Source organism: Sus scrofa, chromosome 13 (genome assembly GCF_054392235.1).
Source record: "Sus scrofa isolate SSC_HxYL_T2T_F1_AM1 chromosome 13, Sscrofa_HxYL_maternal_Yorkshire_Landrace_v2.0, whole genome shotgun sequence".
Taxonomy (NCBI): Eukaryota; Metazoa; Chordata; class Mammalia; order Artiodactyla; family Suidae; genus Sus; species Sus scrofa.
Window position 1 is genome coordinate 183,207,280 of NC_139395.1, and position 23,387 is coordinate 183,230,666.

General features: G+C 35.2%; 1 protein-coding gene and 1 long non-coding RNA gene across 10 annotated transcripts in view; one reads left to right on the forward strand and one right to left on the reverse strand.

Annotated features, from left to right (window-relative positions):
• Nucleotides 1–23,387, forward strand: part of LOC146397798 (uncharacterized) — a 72,138-nt gene that overhangs the window by 22,075 nt on the left and 26,676 nt on the right. The window contains exon 4 of one of the 2 annotated variants that reach the window (XR_014823608.1): nt 16,112–16,269. The exons of the other annotated variant lie outside the window; for it this stretch is intronic. This is a non-coding gene — a long non-coding RNA (uncharacterized LOC146397798). The remainder of the gene's footprint in view (nt 1–16,111; nt 16,270–23,387) is intronic. 2 annotated transcript variants of the gene reach the window in all.
• The window catches only part of ZNF654 (zinc finger protein 654), an 88,001-nt gene that overhangs the window by 17,946 nt on the left and 46,668 nt on the right, over nt 1–23,387 (reverse strand). For 4 of the 8 annotated variants that reach the window (XM_021070740.2, XM_084989155.1, XM_021070739.2 and 1 more), the window contains 2 exons: nt 16,587–16,668; nt 2,264–2,399 (listed from right to left, as the gene is read on the reverse strand). In XM_021070740.2, coding sequence (XP_020926399.1) covers nt 2,264–2,399; nt 16,587–16,668 — 218 coding nt within the window. The remainder of the gene's footprint in view (nt 1–2,263; nt 2,400–16,586; nt 16,669–23,387) is intronic. The other 4 variants (XM_021070747.2, XM_084989156.1, XM_021070742.2 and 1 more) reach the window with 1 other exon arrangement.

The window sequence follows — 23,387 nt, forward strand, 5'->3', positions numbered from 1 at the left end:
TAACAACAACCTCATGACAGGTATAATCATTGTTTTATAGATCACAAAACTGAGTCTCAGAGAGGTCAAATGACTTGCCCAAGGACAAAGAATTAATTAAATAAGTGGCAGAGCAGCAACTGGAACCCATTTTCATGACTTCGAATCCAAAAGTGTTTTAATTGGTTACACATGGTTAATCACTAGCTTCTGAAATGCCTACAAATACTGTTTTGTTTGAGCTTCAACATTTGCCTTATAATTCTGTTTATAACATATAAGCAGACACTAATATGTATATATAAACTTCTAATGCAAAGATAAACTTCAGACTTATTTTTACCCTAATGATCACCAACTAGAGGAGAGTCATCCACATTAGTGAGATTCTAGAGCAGCTTTTCCCAAAGTGAGGTATGCTAGTTTAAATATAAAAGGACTATTAATGTGTATATGTACACATACACACATACATACATACCTATACATAAACTGTATATACTAAGCCCATCAGCCCCCACACCAACCAGCTCCTATTTCCTTTCTACTCCTTTGTGGTTCTAGCTCCTACTCAGAGAAGCCTAAAGCTACTTTAAAAGCCCAAATTCTTTTCTTCTGTTCTCAATCCCTATGAATCTGCCTTTGCATAGCTCCTGACCCCTGCAGCCACATTCCCCAGTTTCCTCAGAGATTCCTTCATACTGTCACCCTTACCTTCCTTGTATTTGATGGTTCATACCTTTTCTCAATGATCCAACTCTTCCTCCTCTGATCTCAGTTTTTTTTTTTTTAATTCCATTCTGAGACCCTCACATGAAGTGCTAGTCTCCTTTGCATTATTCCTTATATTTATACTACTATACCACTGTCACATATACCTTAGCTCTTTACTTCTATAGTCTTGGCCTACTTTCCATCTCATTCCACCACTATGTACTACTTCTGATCTTATCTCTTTTTTCATCTGCTCTCACATCTTTGTTCTAGTCCTCTACACTTGTATCCAGGGTCAGCTTGCTCTTAAGCCCTAGAATCATAGCCCCTTCTCCACTCAGTTCTATTCAAAACCCACTCCCACCCCTTTACCTGGGACAAATGGAAAGATCTTAGCCTACTCATGACAATCAGTGATGTGAAATGTCTTTCTCACCAGACCATTGTCTGAATGGTTCCAGGGCTGGGAGGTCTTGTCTTGCACTCCACAGGCTCTCACCATGCTCTCACTTTGTGCTTATTCACTGCTACTGAGCTTACACTCTAAGTTTTGGTGACCAAAATGTTTTGGGGCTCAGGACTAATATGGCAAAAAAAAAAAAATTTTTTTTTTAAGATTTAACTAGAAGTAGTTGACAGAGCTTCCTGACTCAAAAGGAAATTTTGGCTAACAGGAACCACTGTGGATCTAGGTTGGAGAGGAAGTAATGTCAAAAAAAAAGTATGCAGGTGGTAAGGGAATAAGACAAACAATTTCTATTAATGAATATTTGGGAAATACTGCTTTTAGAGTATTTGGAATTGAAATTTACTTATTCACATAATTAAGTCATTCATTCACTTATGCATTCATCATGTGGTGATTCATTCAATGAACTATTACTTATACTGAGTGCCTACTCTGTACTAGGCACTGGGCTAGATACAGGATACACAGTAGTGTATATCAAAACAAAAACTGAAACACTGAGTTCCATCCTTCACAGAGTTTCCTATATAATGGAGATTCTATGTGCTTAAACAGGGCATTTTAAGAGTGTTCCTACTTAATTAGATTTTTAAAATATAAAGTGACCAAAAAAAAAAAAATTTGTAAATAAGCAATATCTGGATGGTAAATGTGTTAACACTGAATTCCCATTAATAAATGGGAGATTAGTAGAAATAATTGTACATAGTCTTCTGTTAAAAAAATCACTCTTAGGGCAGTTCCCCCGTGGACCAGAGGTTAGGATCCAGCACATTCACTACTGTGGCCCAGGTTCAATCTCTGGTCTGGGAACTGAGATCCCATATCAAGCTACTGCAAGCCATGGCCAAAAAATTATTAAAAAAAAAAGAAAGAAAGAAGAAGAACAGAGGTTCTCCTAACTCCTTAAAAAAAAAAAAAAAAAAAAATCACTCTTTCGTTGAGTTAATATAACAAATTAAACACACTTCATGTGAAAATACATTACTCTTATTCAATATTATAAAATAAAGAAAAATCATTATTACTGCTCTAGTTAGAAAATGAAATTGTGTTTGCTTCTCACAAATGTTGGTTTAGATTTTGAGTCTCCTGAAGTACCTATCTCCTGAGATGCTGGCTGGGCTTTAAGAACAGCTTGCAACACTGGATCTTCCCATGGGCCACCATCTCTAATGATTCGAGTCACCAGTTCCAGATTCACATTTCCATATCTGCGGAGGTGATTCTGGCATTCCTAGGAGAGAAAAATCATTTTGGCTTTGTAAATTTAAAGGGGTTAAAAACTAAACTTGATCATCATTGTCAGTAAAATGACTGATGGTCAATGAGGCAGCTGATAAACTATTAAAAGAGAAAGGGTTGCTTTAGTAACCTAAGTAGGGTGTCAAAGCCCCATGAGTACACAAATAGGCTTTAATGCCAAAGGTTACACAGTTTGTACATAATTGAACTTAGAAAATCCCATTTCATCAGGGATGGAGTGTAACCTAAGGGAAAAACATAAGGGATGCATCATTGCAAAGAAAAGATTTCAAAAACCTAATGGAAAAACTCACAGGATGCAGCGTTTCTAGGAAAAGAACCAGGTTGCAAAAATGTAAAACGTGTATGTTCAGTAAATTTATGTGAGGGCTCATAAAGTTTAAGTTTTTAATTATGGCAGGCAAGAGCCTGACAATAAGGGAATGGAGAGGTCCCTGTCCAATGCAAACTCTGGTTGGCAGGTAGGTACAGGTACCCTTCTCTGATTCCCAAGGTAGAATTTTAGATGTGGTAGAAGGTTGGAAGATGGAAATTCTATTCCCCTTTGTTATGTAAATAAATTTATAGTCTTGGGCTGAAAAAGGACAGGTTGAAGGAATAAATCCAGCTTATAATATGAAGACTTTGCATTAGATCTAAGATAAAGGCATTATTGATAAGTTGGGCATTAACTGATAATTTGTCTATGTCCTCTGGGGGAATTTAAAGGTATTAGAAATGATTTTAGAGAATCTGTTATCTTAGCCTTGTGATTAAAATATTAATTATGCAACATAAGTTTGTAAATAATATTTAATATTCAGGAGAACATGGTTTACTGAATTTATAGATTTATTAGACTTAAATTTTATAAGGTTTAATCATTTGTTTATGCTTTCTTGATTCATTATATACTTTGTTAGATATTTTTTAAAATGTTTCATGGAATTTAATTTCATAATTTAAAAAGATTAACTAAAGGCCTAGTGGAGGTATAGGCAGATTTTTTTTTAAATGCATAAATTGAGCCTAAGGCCTTAAGAAAAAAGTAAATATTGAAATTGGCAATGGTAAAAATTAGAATAACCTGCACATCAAAACACAAACATGTGTCAGAATTGTACTAAAAAAAATCACTCAGACATGAAAAACTTAATAACAGTTATAAAGTGAAGTTTAAGGATAAAACCATATATATTTATAAATTTTACTTATCAGATTAATCATTAGGTTACATATTCAAAGTGGCAATAAACACTCTGCTTTTATTAAATTGCCATGTTTTCATCATTTAGCATTCCAAAATGATATCTATATGCCACTTTTCATTCATTATTAAAATACATAAAAGGTTTTGTTTTATAAAAGAACAAAGAAGTAGAAGAAATCAAGTTTCAAGATAAAGAATCATTCAAAGAAGTCAAAACATGGAAGTATCTTCTAAAAGTTATTTAGGGCATTCCAAATTAAAATGAGCAAGCAAGAAGAAACTATAAACAATGGGCAAGTTACTTAACCTTCTCTGCTCCTTCAGTTAACTCCTCTGCATAGTGGATACTAATAACACCTACTTCATAGGATTGTTGTGAGGATTCAATAATACACATTATTGAAAAGTGCTTGGGATAATGCCTGGCACATAATGAGCACTTAATACATGTTAGCTATTATTGGGGTTCCCGTCGTGGCTCAGCAATTAACGAACCCAACTAGCATACATGAGGATGCAGGTTCAATCCCTGGTCTTGATCAGTGGGTTAAGGATCCAGCGTTGCTGTGAACTGTGGTGTAGGTTGCAGATGTGGCTTGGATCCCGCATTGCTGTGGCTGTGGTGTGGGCCAGCAGCTACAGCTCCAACTGGACCCCTAGCCTGGGAACCTCCATGTGCCATGGGTGTGGCCCTAAAAAGTAAAAAAAAAAAAAAAAAAAAAAAAAAAAAGTTAGCTATTATTTTTTCTAGTTTAAGATTCTGAGTAAATATTTTATTTAGGACACCTAATTCTTAGCATAAAATTAATTTTTACACTTCTTGTGTTAGCATGTTACAACAGTCATTAAAATAAGGTTTAAAGTTACTGATCAGCCATGATTTTTTAACACATGTAACATAATCATCTGTGGCAACAGCTTCATGGTTAAAAACAATCATCAATTTCAAACCTCACCATAAACAAACTCCTAAATTACTCTCATGTATGTCTACTCATGTAGACATACATATTGATGTCCATAAAATTAAACTATTGTAAACTGGCTTTTGGTCCAATTAAAGCATAAGAAATAAGGTGACCTAGATGCCAGCCTCTGATTCACTAACTAGGCTTTAGCTCTGCAGCTGAGCTCTTGGACAGCCTATCTTTCTAACAGTGTTAAAGTGTATGAGGCACCAATCACACAGCCATCAGCACTGTGGGGCCTAGAAAAGGATTTGGGCCTAAGTCAATATATGGTGAATAGATCTACTGCTGATTTCTTAAAGCTGGAAAACTGGATAAACAAACAAACAAAAACACTTGGAGGTCTTGTTAACAGATTCCCAGGTCCCAACTCCAACTTACTGAATCAAAGTTTTTAGGGGAAAACCCTGATAATCTATATTTAACAATCCTCACCCCAGAGTCAACTCTGGCATACTTTTTGACTGCACCCGGCTACATTTACTGTGCATTTTCATAAATGTTTATACTATAAATTATATACTTGTATACCTATCAATCCTTCACTAAAATTAATAAACTAGCTTAAGTTCATTTTTCTAAGATAAAAATTATAAATGAAAGGTTTGTTTTTTGTGTGTGGACACTCCTTGAGTCAAGTACATCATATTTTGGAGACCACTTCTATGGGGAAATAACTCTGGATAAGAAATAGAGATGAGGAGTCCCCGTCGTGGCGCAGTGGTTAACAAATCCGACTAGGAACCATGAGGTTGCAGGTTTGATCCCTGCCCTTGCTCAGTGGGTTAAAGATCAGGCGTTGCCCTGAGCTGTGGTGTAGGTCACAGACAAGGATCGGATCTCACGTTGCTATGGCTGTGGCATAGGCTGGCAGCTACAGCTCTGATTAGACCCTAGCCTGGGAACCTCCATATGCCGTGGGAGCGGCCCAAGAAATACCAAAAAGACAAAAAAAAAAAAAAAAAAAAAAAAAAAAAAAGAGATGAAATAAGATTTCATTTTGGTCTTTCATAGGATGAAAGAAAACAAATTTCTAAGTATCTTTTGGCTCTTTCTCTAAATAGTATAGAGGCTTTTTGGATGATATTCAGTTTAAAAGCCCTCCAAGTGAAAAAGGAAGCACTTAAATCACTACAGAATTTACAACTTTTCTAGAGTATATTCATATTGTATTTTTAAAGAATGCTTTCCTGAAGTAAAAAATTGGGCCTGTATATGAATGTAATCCTTTATTTACCCACTGCAGTGTACTAAATATAATTCCCTCAGAAACTTCCATTCAATGTTGTGTCTTTTGGAGTTCCCATCGTGGCTCAGTGGTTAACGAATCCGACTAGGAACCATGAGGTTGTGGGTTCGATCCCTGGCCTCACTCAGTGGGTTAAGGATCCAGCGTTGCTGTAAGCTATGGTGTAGGCTGCAGACACAGCTCGGATCTGGCGTTGCTGTGGCTCTGGTATAGGCTGCCGGCTACAGCTCCGATTGGACCCCTAACCTGGGAACCTCTATATGCCCTGGGTGCGGCCCTGGAAAAATGACAAAAAAAAAAAAAAAAAAAAAAAAAGACAATCTTGTGTCTTTGCAGAAAACATAACTTTCCTCACTCTTCTTTCGGAATCTGTTTAGTTTTAAAAGACTCTTCTTCCTTGAACCTGTTGCCACTTTAGAGTTGGCCACTACAACATGTCTGTGAAGCTGCAGGTCAGTGTTCTGGCCATTTCACAAACTTGATCTGAACGCTTTCACTTCTCATAGGATGAAAGTTCTTAATGCTCTGATTAAGGACCTCTCAATTTACCTACCTATTCATTCACTTACTATTGCACATCGTGACTCTTTCTCCAGTCTAGTTTCTTCCTTGTTTCCCAAACTTAACCTTGTACTTTCTTGCTTATGCCTTTTCTGTATCACTCTTTTTCTCCTACAACTTCATATAAACTTAACTAAATCCTTTTCTAAGCATCTTTCCACATAGAAAAGCCTCCAGTAACTACTTCAATTCATAATAATTTTTCTCCTGCAATATTCAAAATTTGTACTACTCCACTCTTCTAGTACTTACCATAAAGGAGGAAGGCCCTGCATTATTAAGTGTTGCTATCTTACTTCGTAGGTAGTTAAAAGCTTCAACAGAATCAGAGAAGGAAAGGTACACCAGAGAAGTCATTCTCAGTAATAAATAACTTTTAAAATCAAAACAGGGTTTATGGAAATCTGTATACATAGAAGCACTATGAAACATCTGTCTTATTTTAAGTGAAATACAGATTCCAGAATAAACTTACAAAATACCAAGTCAAACTCATTCATAAGCAAGCTATCGCAGCAAATCAAAGGAAAAAATATAAAAAGGTATTCAGTGTGGTTAACTTTACGAAAATGAAGCCTTAAAAATACAGTAAAATTTTTATAATACTTTGAAGTGAGATAAGAATGATCATATCTTTTATTATTATGCTTTCATTGGTTATCTTATGGCAAAACACTTTTAAATTCAAAGATGTTATGCAACTTTCTTTTACATAAAGACAATTCTCACAAATTTGCTGTTTTTCTGGGCTAAGTTCCTAAGAAGTATTTACCATGTTTTTGAGGAAATAAATTTGCTCATATAAAGACAATAGTACACAATGAAAAAAGCTACTGCTTTGTAAAAGAAGTTCTTAAGGAGAAAATAATTGTAAATGGATGTTTCAACGTATTTGCATCATTATATGACTGTTGCTGAAAATCGATGTCACATATAATGCTTGTATCCACTGACATTTAAAAACTAAAATTAGAAATTTCTGTTTATATATCCTTCATCTGGAACATTTTAATGAGTTTTCAATTTATTTGTTAAAAAATTATTAGTGTTCAAGAAAACAATGCTTTTAGAAACAATAGAAATTTAGTAGTCAAATTGCAATAAAATTGTAAGTTTGATGGAGAGCATTTAAAACTGAGTATCAAATAGAAAATGTCTCCATTTGGACCAAAGGTTTACTTTTTACCTATGACAACTGTTAAAACCAAGTATCAAAGTAAACTGAACTTAAAAGTCAGACCGAACTACTCTATGACCAACTGTTAAAATTTTTCAAAAATACATTCAGTCATACTTGTGTCATTAAAGTCAATGCTGTTAAAATATTATTTTATTTTTATCCTTTTAAAATATAGTTTTATGTTTTATAATGTATATAGTATTAGTACATGTACTAAATGACAAATTATACTAATTTGGGGGATATGTGCTCAAACTTTAAAAAAATCTAGATGGGTATGATATCAGAAGTCTGGGGATTCCTGGTTTTAGGTATTATTTGTTTTTATATCTGTGTTTGGAATCAAATATAAAACTCATTTTCCATTGACCCTAATGTCATGTCAGCTTTCTTTAATATCTCCTGATCTGATCTGCTTCTTCCTTGCCATTTCTTTAACTTACACTCTAGTCTAGGCCTTCATCTGCTCTCACTCAGATAACCACACTAAAGTTTTATTCCACCCTCTCCCCAGTAAGGCAGTCTTGAAAAGGTTTTAAAACGTTAGGGCTCTGAAGCATTTAAGATAGTAGTATAAATAAGAAACATGTCTTTAAACCTATTTTTTTGATGTATATATTATTGCAAACACACAGGTATATAATTTCAAATAATAGATCAGGAAATACTGGAAAGAATGCTGGGCTGAGAATAGGATTTAGGTCCTTGTTCTGCTTCTATAAACCTCACCTCCACTGGACCTTAATTTTCTTATCTATAAAATAAGGGACTGTTGAATTAAATAGTTTCTAAGATGACTCTCAGTATCAAAATTATAAAAATGCATTAAGCCTATAAATTACACATATTAAGTTTTTGTAAATAACTGGAATCATGCACTTAGTCAAGTATTTAAGATAGATCTTTTGAGGCTTTTTTAAAAATGAATATTTAATTATGAGTAATTACTTCCTGTTTAATAAACCTAATTACATTTTGAAAGAATTTAGGTAACAATGTAAATGTGAAATTATCAATTTCCTTCTGAAGGGGAAGTATAATTGGGTTTCAGAATTAACTGGTGGTTGCCACGCTAATGAAATCACAATCCTACCATCAATATTTTAAAACAAGTAATGAAATAACATGGCCAGCAGAGAAGTGCTACTGTTATGGTTCCTACCTGTAAGATAGACCCTAAAGCAGAATTATATGCAAGATTTATTTGAGTACAGGATACTATGCAGAGAAATAAATATAAAATCTTATTCAGGAGAAAGAGCACTGGAGTCAGTCAAGAGAACGTGTCACAGTATAGGCTATGCCTCAGATTGAGCAAGTTACTTATCTCTACTAAATACTGTTGAATGGATGAATGAGTGAATATCTCTGGTTCTTGGTTTCATCATTTATTTAAAAATTAGATTGGACTTAATACCCTCTATAGTTCTTTACAGGTAAGTTTTCTCTGAGAAAATAGAAACTACTTCAGCACTAATATGCTGATAATTCTAATTATTATGTATCAGGACACTACACAATCAGCTTTCAATGAATAATGAATGCCTCAAAGAACCTGATATGCTTTCATAGGTAGTTTCAAAAAGTCCTATCATTGATTTTAAAGGCACTTACATATCTACTCCTGACAACACAAAATTGCATAGAATACATAAGATCTTTATTTATGGTTGGATACTATGGTGTGAATAACTGTCAATGCACATTTCTTTTGAGATGATTGCTCTTCCATGTGTCCGAGTATACTGGCCTTTCCTGAGATATGCAACTTACTGATGTTGACACCCCTATCTTTTGGAGGCTTGCTCTTGGTCCCTTGAGTTTAACTATCTCAGGTTTATTATATATTTTATGCTTGAAATAACTCTGGGTCTTTTATCTCTTCAAAGTGATTACAGAACTTCAACAGCCGAACAGAAATGGTTTCTACTCAAACAGATTATTAAAAAAATACACACAGAAAGTGAAAATATTTCTGGGGTTGTGATATAAAAAATTATTAGTAAATTTCAAATAAAAATGCCAGAGGAAAAATATTAAAGCTTTACCCATTTCAACACAAGATTTATCTAAAGAATACAATCTTTGCAAAATGATTTCAGAACCTGAAACTTTAATTTTAACATCAATCCCTTTTATTCCCAATGCTAAATATGTGGCTCACTTGTCAAATACATTTCTTTCATAGATAGTGAAATCTTTTCCCTTATATTTTTCTCAAAATTAAGCATACTTCAGTTTCTCTTTTTTCTACACATTATCAATGGGAATCAACAAGTAAAAATTTGATGGTTTCATCCTCTGAATACATTTATTCAGCTCCCCCCATCTTACTCTACACATTGGTAACCAATGGACCATGAAGTAAGCAGCTTCAACAATATACCTCATTATTTCCTATCTTTTTTAAACAGTTCAGCAAGGATAATACACCTCTAAATAGAATTTTTTTAAAAGAAAGAAATAGCTAGACATCAGACAGAAATGTCTGAGGACTTATTTATCCTTCTTTTGTACTGGCAAACACACCAGTACTTAGACTACTAAAGTAGCATTGGAAACATCAGGATGAAAGTTCTTCGCCCACCCAATTTAATAATGTAGTTGGAGAGATTATCAAATCACAGTATAGACGGATTAGTGCTTTGCTAACTGTGGAAAACCTTAGGTGGGACAAGGCATATGCAGTCAAAATGGAGTTGAGCAGAGACAGGAGAGGCTCTATTCGAGCAGAAAATATGCGAACACAATTTTTAAATTGTTTCTCAGAAAATTTCTTGCCCGTAAGCTGGTATGGTTGTATTTAAAAGCCTTTCATTGGCACTACAAAGGTGGTTTTGAATACTAAGAGGAGGAATTTGTCCAATTAAGTCTTTGAAAAATTTATTCCAAGTAGCTTAGGGGAGGGGACATGATCCAGGTTTTGATAAGGTTTTAGTGTCAATAGTTCTAAACTTATTCATATTAGCTAAAAGATAAGATTGATAAGATTTTAGTGTCAATAGTTCTAAACTTATTCATATTAGCTAAAAATAATAAAATCTCAGAGACCTGCTGGTCTTATGATGATGACTATTTATTTACTCTAACTTCTTAGGGGAGATGGATACTTCCCCCACTGAAACAGGATGGGTATAATCATTTATTTAAAATTCTCTCTTGCGTCTGGTCTGGTCTTTTACTTTTGCCTTTTTTTTTTTTTTTTTCCTCACTCTTTAGGGCCACATCTGCAACATATGGAAGTCCCCGGGCTAAGGACTGAGTCAGGGCTGCAGCTGCTGGCCTAGGCCATAGCCACAGCAACACCAGATCCGAGCCCCATCTGTGACCTACACCTCAGCTGGCAGCAATGCCAGATACTTAATCACTGAGTCAGCTAGGCCAGGACAAAACCCGCATTCTTATGGATACTAGTTGGGTTCTTAAGCAGCTGAGCCATAACAAGAACTACCCCCTTCCACCTTTCTCCACTCAACTGAAGCATGCAAGATTAAAAAATTGGGTGGAGTCCCAGGAAAAAAAGCTTAACTAAGGCAAACTTATAGTCTGAACAGAAAAGATCTTTGTGACTTACACACTGACCCCAAGGGATGGAGAGAGTTTCCTCTGAGATCAAGGCAGGCTCATTAAAACATTTTCAGAGCTCTAGCAGTAACACTTTTAGCTTATTGGTTAGCATCTTATTGACTACTTCAGGATCTCTCTCTTGTTCTTTTTTCCCCCTAAATTAAATAAGTGAGCAAAAATATATGTTTTTCTCTTGATTAATAAAAGGTCTTAGTTTAAAAAAATTAGGAAGATTCATATGCAAACCAAAAATCTAACATTACGTATTAGTATTTGGATGTTCCAAAGATATCTAAAACTCTTTTGTCTAGAATGGAACTTATCTTCTTTTTATATCCCTCCTCTTTCCCCTTAATCACTGCTCACTTAGTGAATGGCACTACTCCATGTGGTTACTTCAGCTTAGGTGCCCAAGATTCCTCCCTATCTTCCTTTACTTCCATTCAGTCAATACCATAATGAGACTTTATTTCCCAATTATGTGTGTGTGCTTTTATTTAAAACTAGTATTTTCTTTTTCTGGAATCATTTCTGATATTAATAGGATTTTCATAATAACTATATTAACAACAGTGTACTAATTTTTACCTGTTTCTTCAGCTCAGTCCTATTTCTTTTATTCTGCAACAACTGTATGTGTAAATTCTTTTGTTTTGATCATTTCTAAATCAGCTGGAATACTTACTTGTTTTCCAAACAAAAGATGTGTAGCTGGTTGGTCTTCCAAGCATTTGGACTGTTTATTTTCTGTTGCTCTCTCTCATAAACTATAGGGCTTGGCAGCTGTATTATTAAATAATATATTTTTCCCTTGAAAAACTCCAGACATTATTTATTTATTCTGGCATTTGTTATGATGGAGAAGTCTGTTGCAGGCCTGATTTTATTTTTTCCTTTGTGGGAGTCCTATTTGTTCTACATGAGTCCTGCATCTGTAGAAACTTTTGTTTATTCTGAAAACTCAAGACTATAAGAAGATAGGGTTGCATGTAGCTTTAATTGAAAATAAATTTGTAGAAAGTTTCCTTCACTGATTTATTTTACTTTTTTTCTGAAGCTAATCTTCTGTTGATTGCCTCATGACACTTTTAATTTCATAGTTTCATCTCCATACAATAATTTACTTCCATACATTCTTTGGGGCTGTCCCTTCTTTACAATTTCATTTCCAGTTTCATGGACAATACCCTAGACTCAACCACAGCAAGAACATAACTGATCCTTTTTTTCTTTAAACTGTGGTGTCTTACCATGTAACTGATGGTAACTGGTATTAGTCTCTTTATTCCTCCTTACCTAGAGAATTTAGAGCAGACAGCCATTTTACTAGTGAGTAAATAGGTCTCTGTCAAATCCTTCAAAGTCAAAGAGAGAAGGAAGAAATTTATGTTTATAGATTAATGGCCCATGAGGCAGTAAATTTTGATGAAGCTACAGTGGAAAAGAACCACACCTCTTTACAAAACTTTCTCACCTCTGGTATTGGGGCTGGCTGCATTTAGTTTGGGTTGTATTATTATTCTCTCAATGGAAAGAATGCCCTCCTGCAGAGCCATGGATTCCATTTTTAATGTAGGTAAAACAGTCACATCGAGATTCCTACTCTGTCAGTTCCAATACACACCCAGTCATTTTCAAGAAGCACCAACAAAACTGAGATTGGCCACACACCAAATATTCCACCATCTGCTATTTCCTCCAGCCCCTATTGTTACAAACTGGTGCGGGGAGCAGGGTATTACTAGATAGGACTGTAAGGTCTCTCTTTTATCTCATTTCCCTATTTAATCACATTCAGTTTGTCAACTATTAATAAACCCTCATCCTAGTTTCCAGCATTCACAAGGAGCTTTTTTTCCAAATTTTATTTTATTTTTGTTATTTCATTGGGAATCTAAAATATTTAATTATGGGTTTTGGAGAAAAAGTGCATGAATTCAACTACAAGCCTATGGAAAGCTCACAAATGAACACATTTAAAAATAATAATGAGGTAGGCTCATCATATGAGAAATTTGTCATCGTCCTGTGTTGAGGTAAAGAAAAACTGTTGGAAGCCAAGTGCCAAGAAAGCAAGCTTTTAGAAGCCAGCACAGATCTTTCTCAGGCTACACTGGGGTTAAGTCCCAATAAACCACCACTGGAAAACACCGTAAGTTAAAAATGCGTTTAATACACCTAATCTCCCAAACATCACATAGCTTAGTTTAGCTTACTTTAAACATGCTCAGAACACTGACATTAGCCTACAGTTGAGCAAAGTCATCTACCACAAATCCTATTTTATAATAAAAAGATGAACATCTCATGTAATTTATTAAATATTATACTGAAAGTGAAAAACAGAATGATTGGTAAGTGTATTGATTGTTTACTCTCATGATGGCACGGCTGAGAGCTGCAACTTGCTACTGCCGCCCATCATCAGGAGACAGTATCACATGGCATATCACTAACCTGGGAAAAGATCAAAATTCAAAATTCAATCTAAAATTTTTACTGAATGGTATTCTTTCACACTGTTGTAAAACTGAAAAATCGTTAAGTTGAACCTTCCTTAAGTAGGGGACCATCTATAGATGGAACATTTGGCTCTAAGAATGAAGTTTCCCCTTGGAATAAAGCAGAGGCAAAATTATAGTAGAAGAAGAAGAATAATTAATAATTTCTACTTGAACTGCCCAAGTTTTAGGAAACCCAAAATCCATGGAAGAACAGAATAAGCTTAAGAGCCAGGTTTTTGGTCTCATTGTGAAAAACAGAAATCCAGACAGTTATGACCTCAGAGGTCACACACTTTCCCAGCCAGGCTTAAGCCTTAAGCCTGATCATTTTGCTATGAGCAATGCCAAAGTGGTGACCCTATATATTAAGTACTTTATTGTCCCCATTTTACAAATGAGGAAACTAAAGAAATAATGTAACTTGCCCAAGATGACTGAGTGGAAAATTTGGGATACTCACAGTTGGAAAATGGGAGAGGAGAGAAGAGAAGAAAAGAAGGAACAATTAACTGAAATCCAGCAAAGAATATGAGTCCCTTCCTAACTCAAAGTGAGGTTCAGGGACCAGAACCATGAGAATCACCTCAAAGCTTGTCAGAAATGAAGATTCTCAGGCCCCACCCCAGAACTATGAATTATAATTTGGATTTAAAAGATTCCCAGGTGATCTTTATGTACATTGCAGTATGAACAGCAGCTTGTCCTACTTCTAGCAAAGGAGAAAGAGCATGATCTTAAGCTGGTGTGACTTTGTATGAAAGGATAGAAATGACCTACTTGGGAATAGGGTTTGCACTAGTAATCTTTAATCAAGTTTCAAAATGTGGCATTGGAATTGTCATTGGATTATCAAAGGTCAGTCAAAAGCCTGAAGAATTCACAAAGCTTAGCAAATGTGAAGTTTTAAAAGAATATGGCCCTTCCTGGGTCCCTCAGAGTACAAGTCTGGGAAGCACTAGCAGCAGCAGCTCGGTTAGAAAATGAAAGACAATTCTCCAGGTAAAGCTAAAGTGGTAACAAAAGGTGAAAACTCTCCAAGGAGGCAGGAAAAATTCAGAGAAAGAAGCCACAGCAACAAAAGTAGCAGAAATGGCAGAGATTAAAAACAAAAAATAGAAGGGGTGAGCTTTAGAATTTAAGTAAGAGATAAAAAACAGTGTAAAACCATGAAATCTCCCTTGAGGAATTAACTATTTTGATAACCCTGTTCACAAGGAGAAAAAAAAGGATATATCCCTTCACAAATGTTATGATTTCACACATTTAAAACAGAAGGCAAATATTGTCTCTCATCTCCTCTATAAACAACTTCAGTGGTTCCCAGTGAAGTCATGTGCCACTTTCTAAAATACCCTTCATTTACAAAGGTTTGACTTTTTGTCTTTCTGTTTCTATACTAGAATTAAACTCACAACAGCAAGGTTTTTATGTTTTTGCTTATTACTGTTTTTTTGTCTTTTTTTTTTTTTTTCCCCAGAGCTTAGTGCCTAGCAAATAGTAGGGACTATATGAAAACTTGATGAAGTAAAAGTTCAAGAATGGACTGCCATGGAGTTCTCTTGCAGTGGGTTAAGGATCCAGCATTGTCACTGCAGTGACTTGGGTTGCTACTATGGTGTGGGTTTGGTTTTTATAACTTTGAAGTAAGATAATGTTTCATATACAGTGTTATCTTTAAATCCATGTCAGTCTGGTAATGGTCATGATGGATTTAGACATTCTGCATGCATGAAAATTTGCCAAAAGGTATATTGGTGACTCAGAATAAAATCCAAGAGACTAGGAGACCACTCCTTTAACTCTTGGCTATCAAATGGTATCGGGTAATTAACCTAATTTAACAGTACCCCTGAAGCACGAGTCCAAAATTGACTGGTTAAACAGAACTTATTATAAAACAACCTTAAGATTTTAAAAGCTCAGTACCAATGGCTTTTAGTTATTTTATTAATTATTTTAGGAAATGCTGTATCACCAACACTTTTGATACCACTCAAGATTAAAATGGTATAGAAAAACAGACACTGATTACTGGAGTGGAAAAGCAATTTTAGAGTCAGATTCTGAATGTGAAGAAGTTTTAGGCCCACCTTAGCCAATTACGCTTGCTTAGAATTTTCCTATTTTATATATGTACAAGAGTGATCGATTACAAAAATACATTTTAATTTAGTCTAAAAGCCCTTTCTATAAACATGAAATAAAAATTCTAGGTGAGAGAAAGCACTGCACAACTTTTCTGTTACTCCGATTTCCTTCCTCAAGGTAGAATGCAATTTGTTGTCTGAGCAATGTTAACCCTGTGAACAACTTTACCCCTAGGGGGAGCTCAAAGTACACCTTCCTTTAGGCCCCCAGAGAGAGGTGCAATGATACAGCTAAGTACACATAAGTGAGCTACATATAGTATTAGGTATTGCTTCCCAACTAAATGATAAAAACATCAAATATTCTTGTATCTACAGGTGAAGTCTTAGATCTTTTGTCATTCTCTTCTGGATTTACTCTTCACTCATAGAGCATGTGCAAAAAAAAAAAAAATCTGCCTCCTATTGGGGAAAGCTATTAAGAAAACAGGCAAGAAAATCGGCAAACAGCCAAGGGAAGAAGTGGCATGGGACAGGTAAAAAGAGTTCTTTTTCTAGGGCTGAGGTCTACACAGGGCTTTTGATATAAAAAGCAAGTATATATCCAAGATGTGCTTGGGAATCTACAAGGGTGGTGGCAGCAAGCTCTAGTCAATGTGGAATTAGAATCCTAGATATGAACTGCTTAAAAATACAGCTAAAAGTTAATTTTAAGAACTTTTTCTGCCCCAGCATGACAGAATCTTAAGTATTGCCACCTTAGTAAATATAAAAACTTAATCAATGAAATACTTTTAGGGGGGAAATAAATGTTTTAAATGTAGACAAAACGTTAAGTAGTAAACTGTTTTACCTGGAATGATCCAAGAATATCCTTTAAGGGCTCTTCATAAAACTCATCTCTTCCAAAGAACAGCAGCAACTCAAAGAAACTCCTAGAAAGAATAAGTGAAAGATAACATGCATTGCTTCTTTGATTTTTTTTTTGCCCCAATTTAAAAGATTCTCAAGAGATACTAGTTATATAATATCAGATATTTAGTTTTACAATAATTGGCTATGAAAAATTGTATTGATCATTTTGGATTCATATCATATTTTCAGTAAAATTATAATAAAAAAGAAACCTAAAGTTCTACAACTATAGAATGAACAATTATATTACTTATGCCTACCAGTGTTCACAGTGGTGGAAAAAATGCAATGGTATACCAGGTGGCAAAAATGTGTCTACAAGTGTCAAAATGATTCAAACTGAGCAGAGTCCAGCCTCACCCCAGTATAAGGACCCCAGAGAAAATTCAAAATCTAATTTTTCTCAGAGAGATAAAGGGAATGGGTAAAACTGACACAAAAATACAAGTTAGAGTCACAATGAAAACTTCCAGCCAATATTTGTATTATAGCACCATCGCCAATTCTATATCTAATAAATGACAGATGAGTCCTCAAATCCTAAGCTTACCTTGATAATCCCACTGATGATAAATTGTCCAAACTCTGGTTCCTCCTTTTTAAATAAGTTATTTGGAAAATACTAATACTAAATACTTCGTTTCTTCAATAATTCATGAGTTCACATGGGAAGATATATGATTTATTTCATAATCATGAGCATGGAAAACTATTAAAAATTATTTAATATTGTTTAGTAATTCTAAAGTAGCACATACCACAAATCCCTGAAAATATTTAAATTTTATTAATCTAGAAAACACTCAACTAGGAATACCTAAAGTTTTTTTTAAAACACTTTTTATCCTTTTTTTGGAACCATACTTGACATATGATGTGTACAATAGATTCACTACTTAAATATACTGTGAAATGACTGCAACAAGTCTAGTTAATATCCATCATATGGCATTTTTTTCTTGTGATAAGAAATCTTAAGATTTACTCTTTTAGCAACTTTCAAATATACAATGCAGTATTTACTGTAGTCATCATACTCTGCATTATATTCCCATGATTTATTTATTTTCTAACTGAAGTTTGAACCTTTTTTTCCCTTGTAGTCATTTTTTTGGGGGAGGGGGGTTATCTTTTGACTCCCTTCACCCATTTTACCTATGCCTCACTCCCTACCTCTGGCAATCAACAATCTGCTCTCCTTATCTATGAGCTTGGTATTTGGGGATTTTTGTTTTAAAGTTTCCACACCTAGGTGAAATCATACAGTATTTGACTTTCTCTATCTGATTTACTTCACTTAGCATAATGCCCTTAAGGGTCATCCATGTTATCACACGTGGCAATACAGCATTCTTTTTTATGACTAAATAATATTCTATTTGTATGTGTGTGTGTGTATGTGTGTGTATATATATATATGTATATACTGCATCTTCTTTATCATTAATCCATTGGTGGACACTTGTATCCATATCTTAGCTATTGTAAATAATGCTATACTAAACATGGGGTGCATATATTTCTTTGGGTTATTGTTTTCATTTTCTTTGGATAAATACCCAAGTTGAATTGCTAGATCAAATACAGTTCCTTTTTTAATTTTGCAAGGAAATTCCATAACTTCTGCACCAATTTACAGTTCTTAACAACAGTATACAAAAGGTTCCCTTTTTTCCACATGCTTGCCAACAAGTGTTATTTCTTGTCTTTTCACTTTTCACTTTCTGCCTCTAATCAAAATAAATCACTAAAGACAAATTTTTAAATGCAAAGATAAGAATATAACTGAGAATTTAAAAAACTGTATAAAAGACCTAAGTATTACATAATAATGATAAAGACTCTTCTAGATAGAGCATAGTGACCATATCCCATAAATTGATATATTTATAAATTTGACTACTTCAAATTTCTAAATGCCAATGCACCAAAAACAAAAGCAGTCAAAAGCAAAATGATACACTAATTTCCTCAATTAAAAAGGTTCTACAAGGAATTCTCTTTATGGCTCAGCAGTTAACAAACCCAACTAGGATCCATGAGGATGTGGGTTTGATTCCTGACCTCGGTCAGTGGGTTAAGGATCTGGCATTGCAGTGAGCTGTGGTATAGGTAGCAGACGTGGCTTGGATCCCACGTTGCTGTGGCTGTGGTGTAGGCCAGCAACTGTAGCTCTGATTCGACCCCTAGCCTGGGAATTACCATTTGCCATGGGTGCAGCCCTTAAAAAAAAAAAAAAAGGTTCTACAAGTAATTTTTTTTTTTTAATTCAACAACCTAGTAGAAAACTGGGAGAAGACTACAGAAAAGAAATTGCAGGTGGATATTTTTTCAAATATGAAAAGATCCTCTACTTTACTATAATTACATAAGTGAAAATATAAAGATAAAATATCTCTCTCTCTCCCATCATATTTACAAAACTAAAAGTGGTGATAAATTCCATGATGGCTATGATGTATGTACAGAACAGGCTTTGATATCCTGCTGAAGGGATGGTTAAGTGGTACTGTTTTAAACGCAACACAGTAATAGTCAACAAAATTTTAAATGCACACATAACATTTGACTTACCATTTCCCCTTGTAAGAATTTAATCCTCCAAAGAATTCTCCAAATAATACACACATAAGTTCAAAGACGCACACACACACACACACACACATATGGGTACGAATCCACAAATGGTTTATAATAGTAAAAAGAATGGAAACATACCAAACGTCTACCACAGAAGATTGGGAAAATTAATTATAACATACCCAAACCATGAAACATAACACAAATATTAATGAGAATATACTTATGTCTATGTGAATAGATAAGGGAAAAATTTCCAAGATATGTTAAGCAGAAATCTGTTCATTACATTATCACTGGTGTAAAGGAAGGGAGAGAGCAGTGGGCACATATATACCAATGCATGTACTGCCATACTGCTAGAGGGATATTATGCAATGACCTGGTAAAAACAGATACCTCTACACAGAGGAAACAGAAACTAGGGATCAGGAATGAAAAGGAGAATTATTTTTCACTATCAATTATGTGTTAATTAATTATGCATTTATTTTACCATTGATAAGTATAAAATAGCCCCACCAATGTGCCTCTGGATCTCTATTCCTATTAAGAAATATCAATTATGTATTAATTAATTATGCATTTATTTTACCATTGATAAGTATAAAATAGCCCCACCAATGTGCCTCTGGATCTCTATTCCTATTAAGAAAGCATCAATTCACATCTATTTTACCTTAAAACTTCTAACAGACCCTATCTCTTGTCTTGTTATTCCACATTTACCTAAAATCCATGTTCAACATGGCTACCATTGTTATGTTTCTAAAACACAGAATTACCTGACTACTTACAGATTTACCAAATTTATCAATTGCTGTTTAGGTTGTACCACCTAAAGCAAAGACCTTCAGCTGACACAGTTGTTTTATATGACTAAAATATTATTTTAAAGTATTTTAATTGCCAATATTTAAAAAATGGTGTTATTTATCTGAGCTTTTGAAAAATAGAAACCCCTGTTAACACAGGGCATGCAACTCTCCATAGCAAAATAAGCTGAGCAGCTACTGCCTTGATTCAGCGCAGAGACCTCTTCGAATTTGCCAGTCTCCATCCACTTCTCATTTCTCTCACACATGGCCTACCTGAAATATGTACTATTTATATTCTCTTCCCATTCTGTTTAGGTATTTGAAATCACTGATGTAGAGCAGGAAATTCGAATTCCTTATCTTGACATAAGAAACTTTATGTCTGGAGTTCCCGTCATGGCTTAGTGGTTAACAAATCCGACTAGAAACCATGAGGTTGCAGGTTTGATCCCTGGCGTTGCTCAGTGGGTTAAGGATCCGGTGTTGCCGTGAGTTGTGGTGTAGGCTGCAGATGCGGCTCGGATCCCACATTGCTGTGGCTCTGGCATAGGCCGGTGGCTACAGCTCCGATTCGACCCCCAACCTGGGAACCTCCATATGCAGCAGGAGCAGCCCAAGAAATGGCAAAAAAATAAAAATAAAAAAAGAACCTTTATGTATGATCCAAAACTACTCTTACACACATAGTTTTTACCAAATCCCATATTCTCCAACTGCAGCAAACTTCCCTACATTTCCTAGACTTACTGTGTGCTTAAAGGTCTTCAGATCTACTGCTTCCTTAAGAATTATTTATAAGATTTCACCTAGAAACTTAGCCTAAATACTCCCTTCCTTCTATCCAAATATATAGGTGATTCTTCTGTATTATCATAGTACTGTACTTAGCATTTATCTCTATTATGTTGAAACATGAATGTGTTAAATTTGCACTGGGTAGAATGGAGTAGAAATTGTATCATTACACTGAGTAGATAGTATTGACTAGTGGAACACTGAATTCTACTGAAGGAGGTAGAGATACAAAGATTTTTAGTAGAAATAAAATATGCTATGGCAATAAATGTAGATGAGTGTGCAGATTAATATGACCCTGTAGATAATTTACCAAACATGCAGAATTATGTCTGTGTTACGTGAACATGAAAGGGGAGCCAACATTACAAGAGATTTGTACATGTCTCACTATCAGCTACCTCAATAACAAGGCCCAACTCCATAATAATGACACTGAAATGAGGAAAATTACATTCAAAATAGGTAAAGAGTAAATAATGACAAAACAACATGGTCTAGCTAGCTCTGCCTTAGGGTAAGATTCAGGGAAGTAAACTAGCATTTACGAAGTAGTAAAATAACTAGGGGAAGAAACTAGACCATATGTACAAATAGAAATTTCATGTTTCAGGGATGCCCACTCTCACCACTCTTCTTCAACATAGTTTTGGAAGTCCTAGCCACAGCAATTAGACAAACAAAAGAAATAAAAGGTATCCATATAGGAAGAGAAGAGATAAAACTGTCACTGTATGCAGATGACATGATACTATACATAGAAAACCCTAAGGACTCAACCCCAAAACTACTTGAACTGATTAATAAATGCAGCAAAGTAGCAGGATATAAGATTAACATTCAGAAGTCAGTCTCATTTCTGTATACCAGCAATGAAATATTAGAAAAGGAATACAAAAATACAATACCCTTTAAAATTGCACCTCACAAAATCAAATACCTCGGAATACACCTGACCAAGGAGGTAAAGGACATATATGCCGAGAACTATAAAACTTTAGTCAAAGAAATCAAAGAAGATGTAAAGAAATGGAAAGATATTCCATGCTCCTGGGCTGGAAACATTAATATTGTAAAAATGGCCGTACCACCCAAAGCAATCTACAGATTCAATGCAATCCCTATCAAATGACTCATGACATTTTTCACAGAACTAGAACAAACAATCCAAACATTTATATGGAACCACAAAAGACCCAGAATCGCCAAAGCAATTGGCGAGAAACAAAAGCCAAGCAGGAGGCATCACTCTCCCAGACTTCAAGAAATACTACAAAGCCACAGTCATCAAAACAGTGTGGTACAGGTACCAAAACAGACAGACAGACCAATGGAACAGGATAGAGAATCCGGAAATAAACCCTGACACCTATGGTCAATTAATCTTTGGCAAAGGAGACAAGAACATAAAATGGGAAAAAGAAAGTCTATTCAGCAAGCATGGCTGGGAAACCTAGACAGCTGCATGCAAAGCAATGAAACTAGAACACACCCTCACACCATGCACAAAAATAAACTCCAAATGGCTGAAAGACTTAAATATAAGACAAGACACCATCAAACTCCTAGAAGAGAACACAGGCAAAACACTCTCTGACATCAACATTATGAATATTTTCTCAGGGCAGTCTCCCAAAGCAATAGAAATTAGAGCAAAAATAAACCCATGGGACCTAATCAAACTGAAAAGCTTTTGCACAGCAAAGGAAACCAAAAAGAAAACAAAAAGACAACTCACAGAATGGGAGAAAATAGTTTCAAATGATGCAACTGACAAGGGCTTAATCTCTAGAATATATAAACAACTTATACAACCCAACAGCAAAAAAGCCAATCAATCAATGGAAAAATGGGCAAAAGACCTAAATAGACATTTCTCCAAATAGGATATGCAGTTGGCCAGCAAACACATGAAAAAATGCTCAACATTGCTGGTTATAAGAGAAATGCAAATCAAAACCATGAGATATCACCTCACACCAGTCAGAATGGCCATCATTAATAAATCCACAAATAACAAGTGCTGGAGGGGCTGTGGAGAAAAGGGAGCCCTCCTGCACTGTTGGTGGGAATGTAAACTGGTACAGCCACCATGGAGAACAGTTTGGAGATACCTTAGAAATCTATACAGAGAATTTCCATATGACCCCGCAACCCCACTCTTGGGCATCTATCCGGACAAAACTCTACTTAAAAGAGACACGTGCACCCGCATGTTCATTGCAGCACAGGACATGGAAACAACCCAAATGTCCATCGACAGATGATTGGATTCGGAAGAGGTGGTATATATACACAATGGAATACTACTCAGCCATAAAAAAGAATGACATAATGCCATTTGCAGCAACATGGATGGAACTAGAGAATCTCATACTGAGTGAAATGAGCCAGAAAGACAAAGACAAATACCATATGATATCACTTATAACTGGACTCTAATATCCAGCACAAATGAACATCTCCTCAGAAAAGAAAATCATGGACTTGGAGAAGAGACTTGTGGCTGCCTGATGGGAGGGGGAGGGAGTGGGAGGGATCGGGAG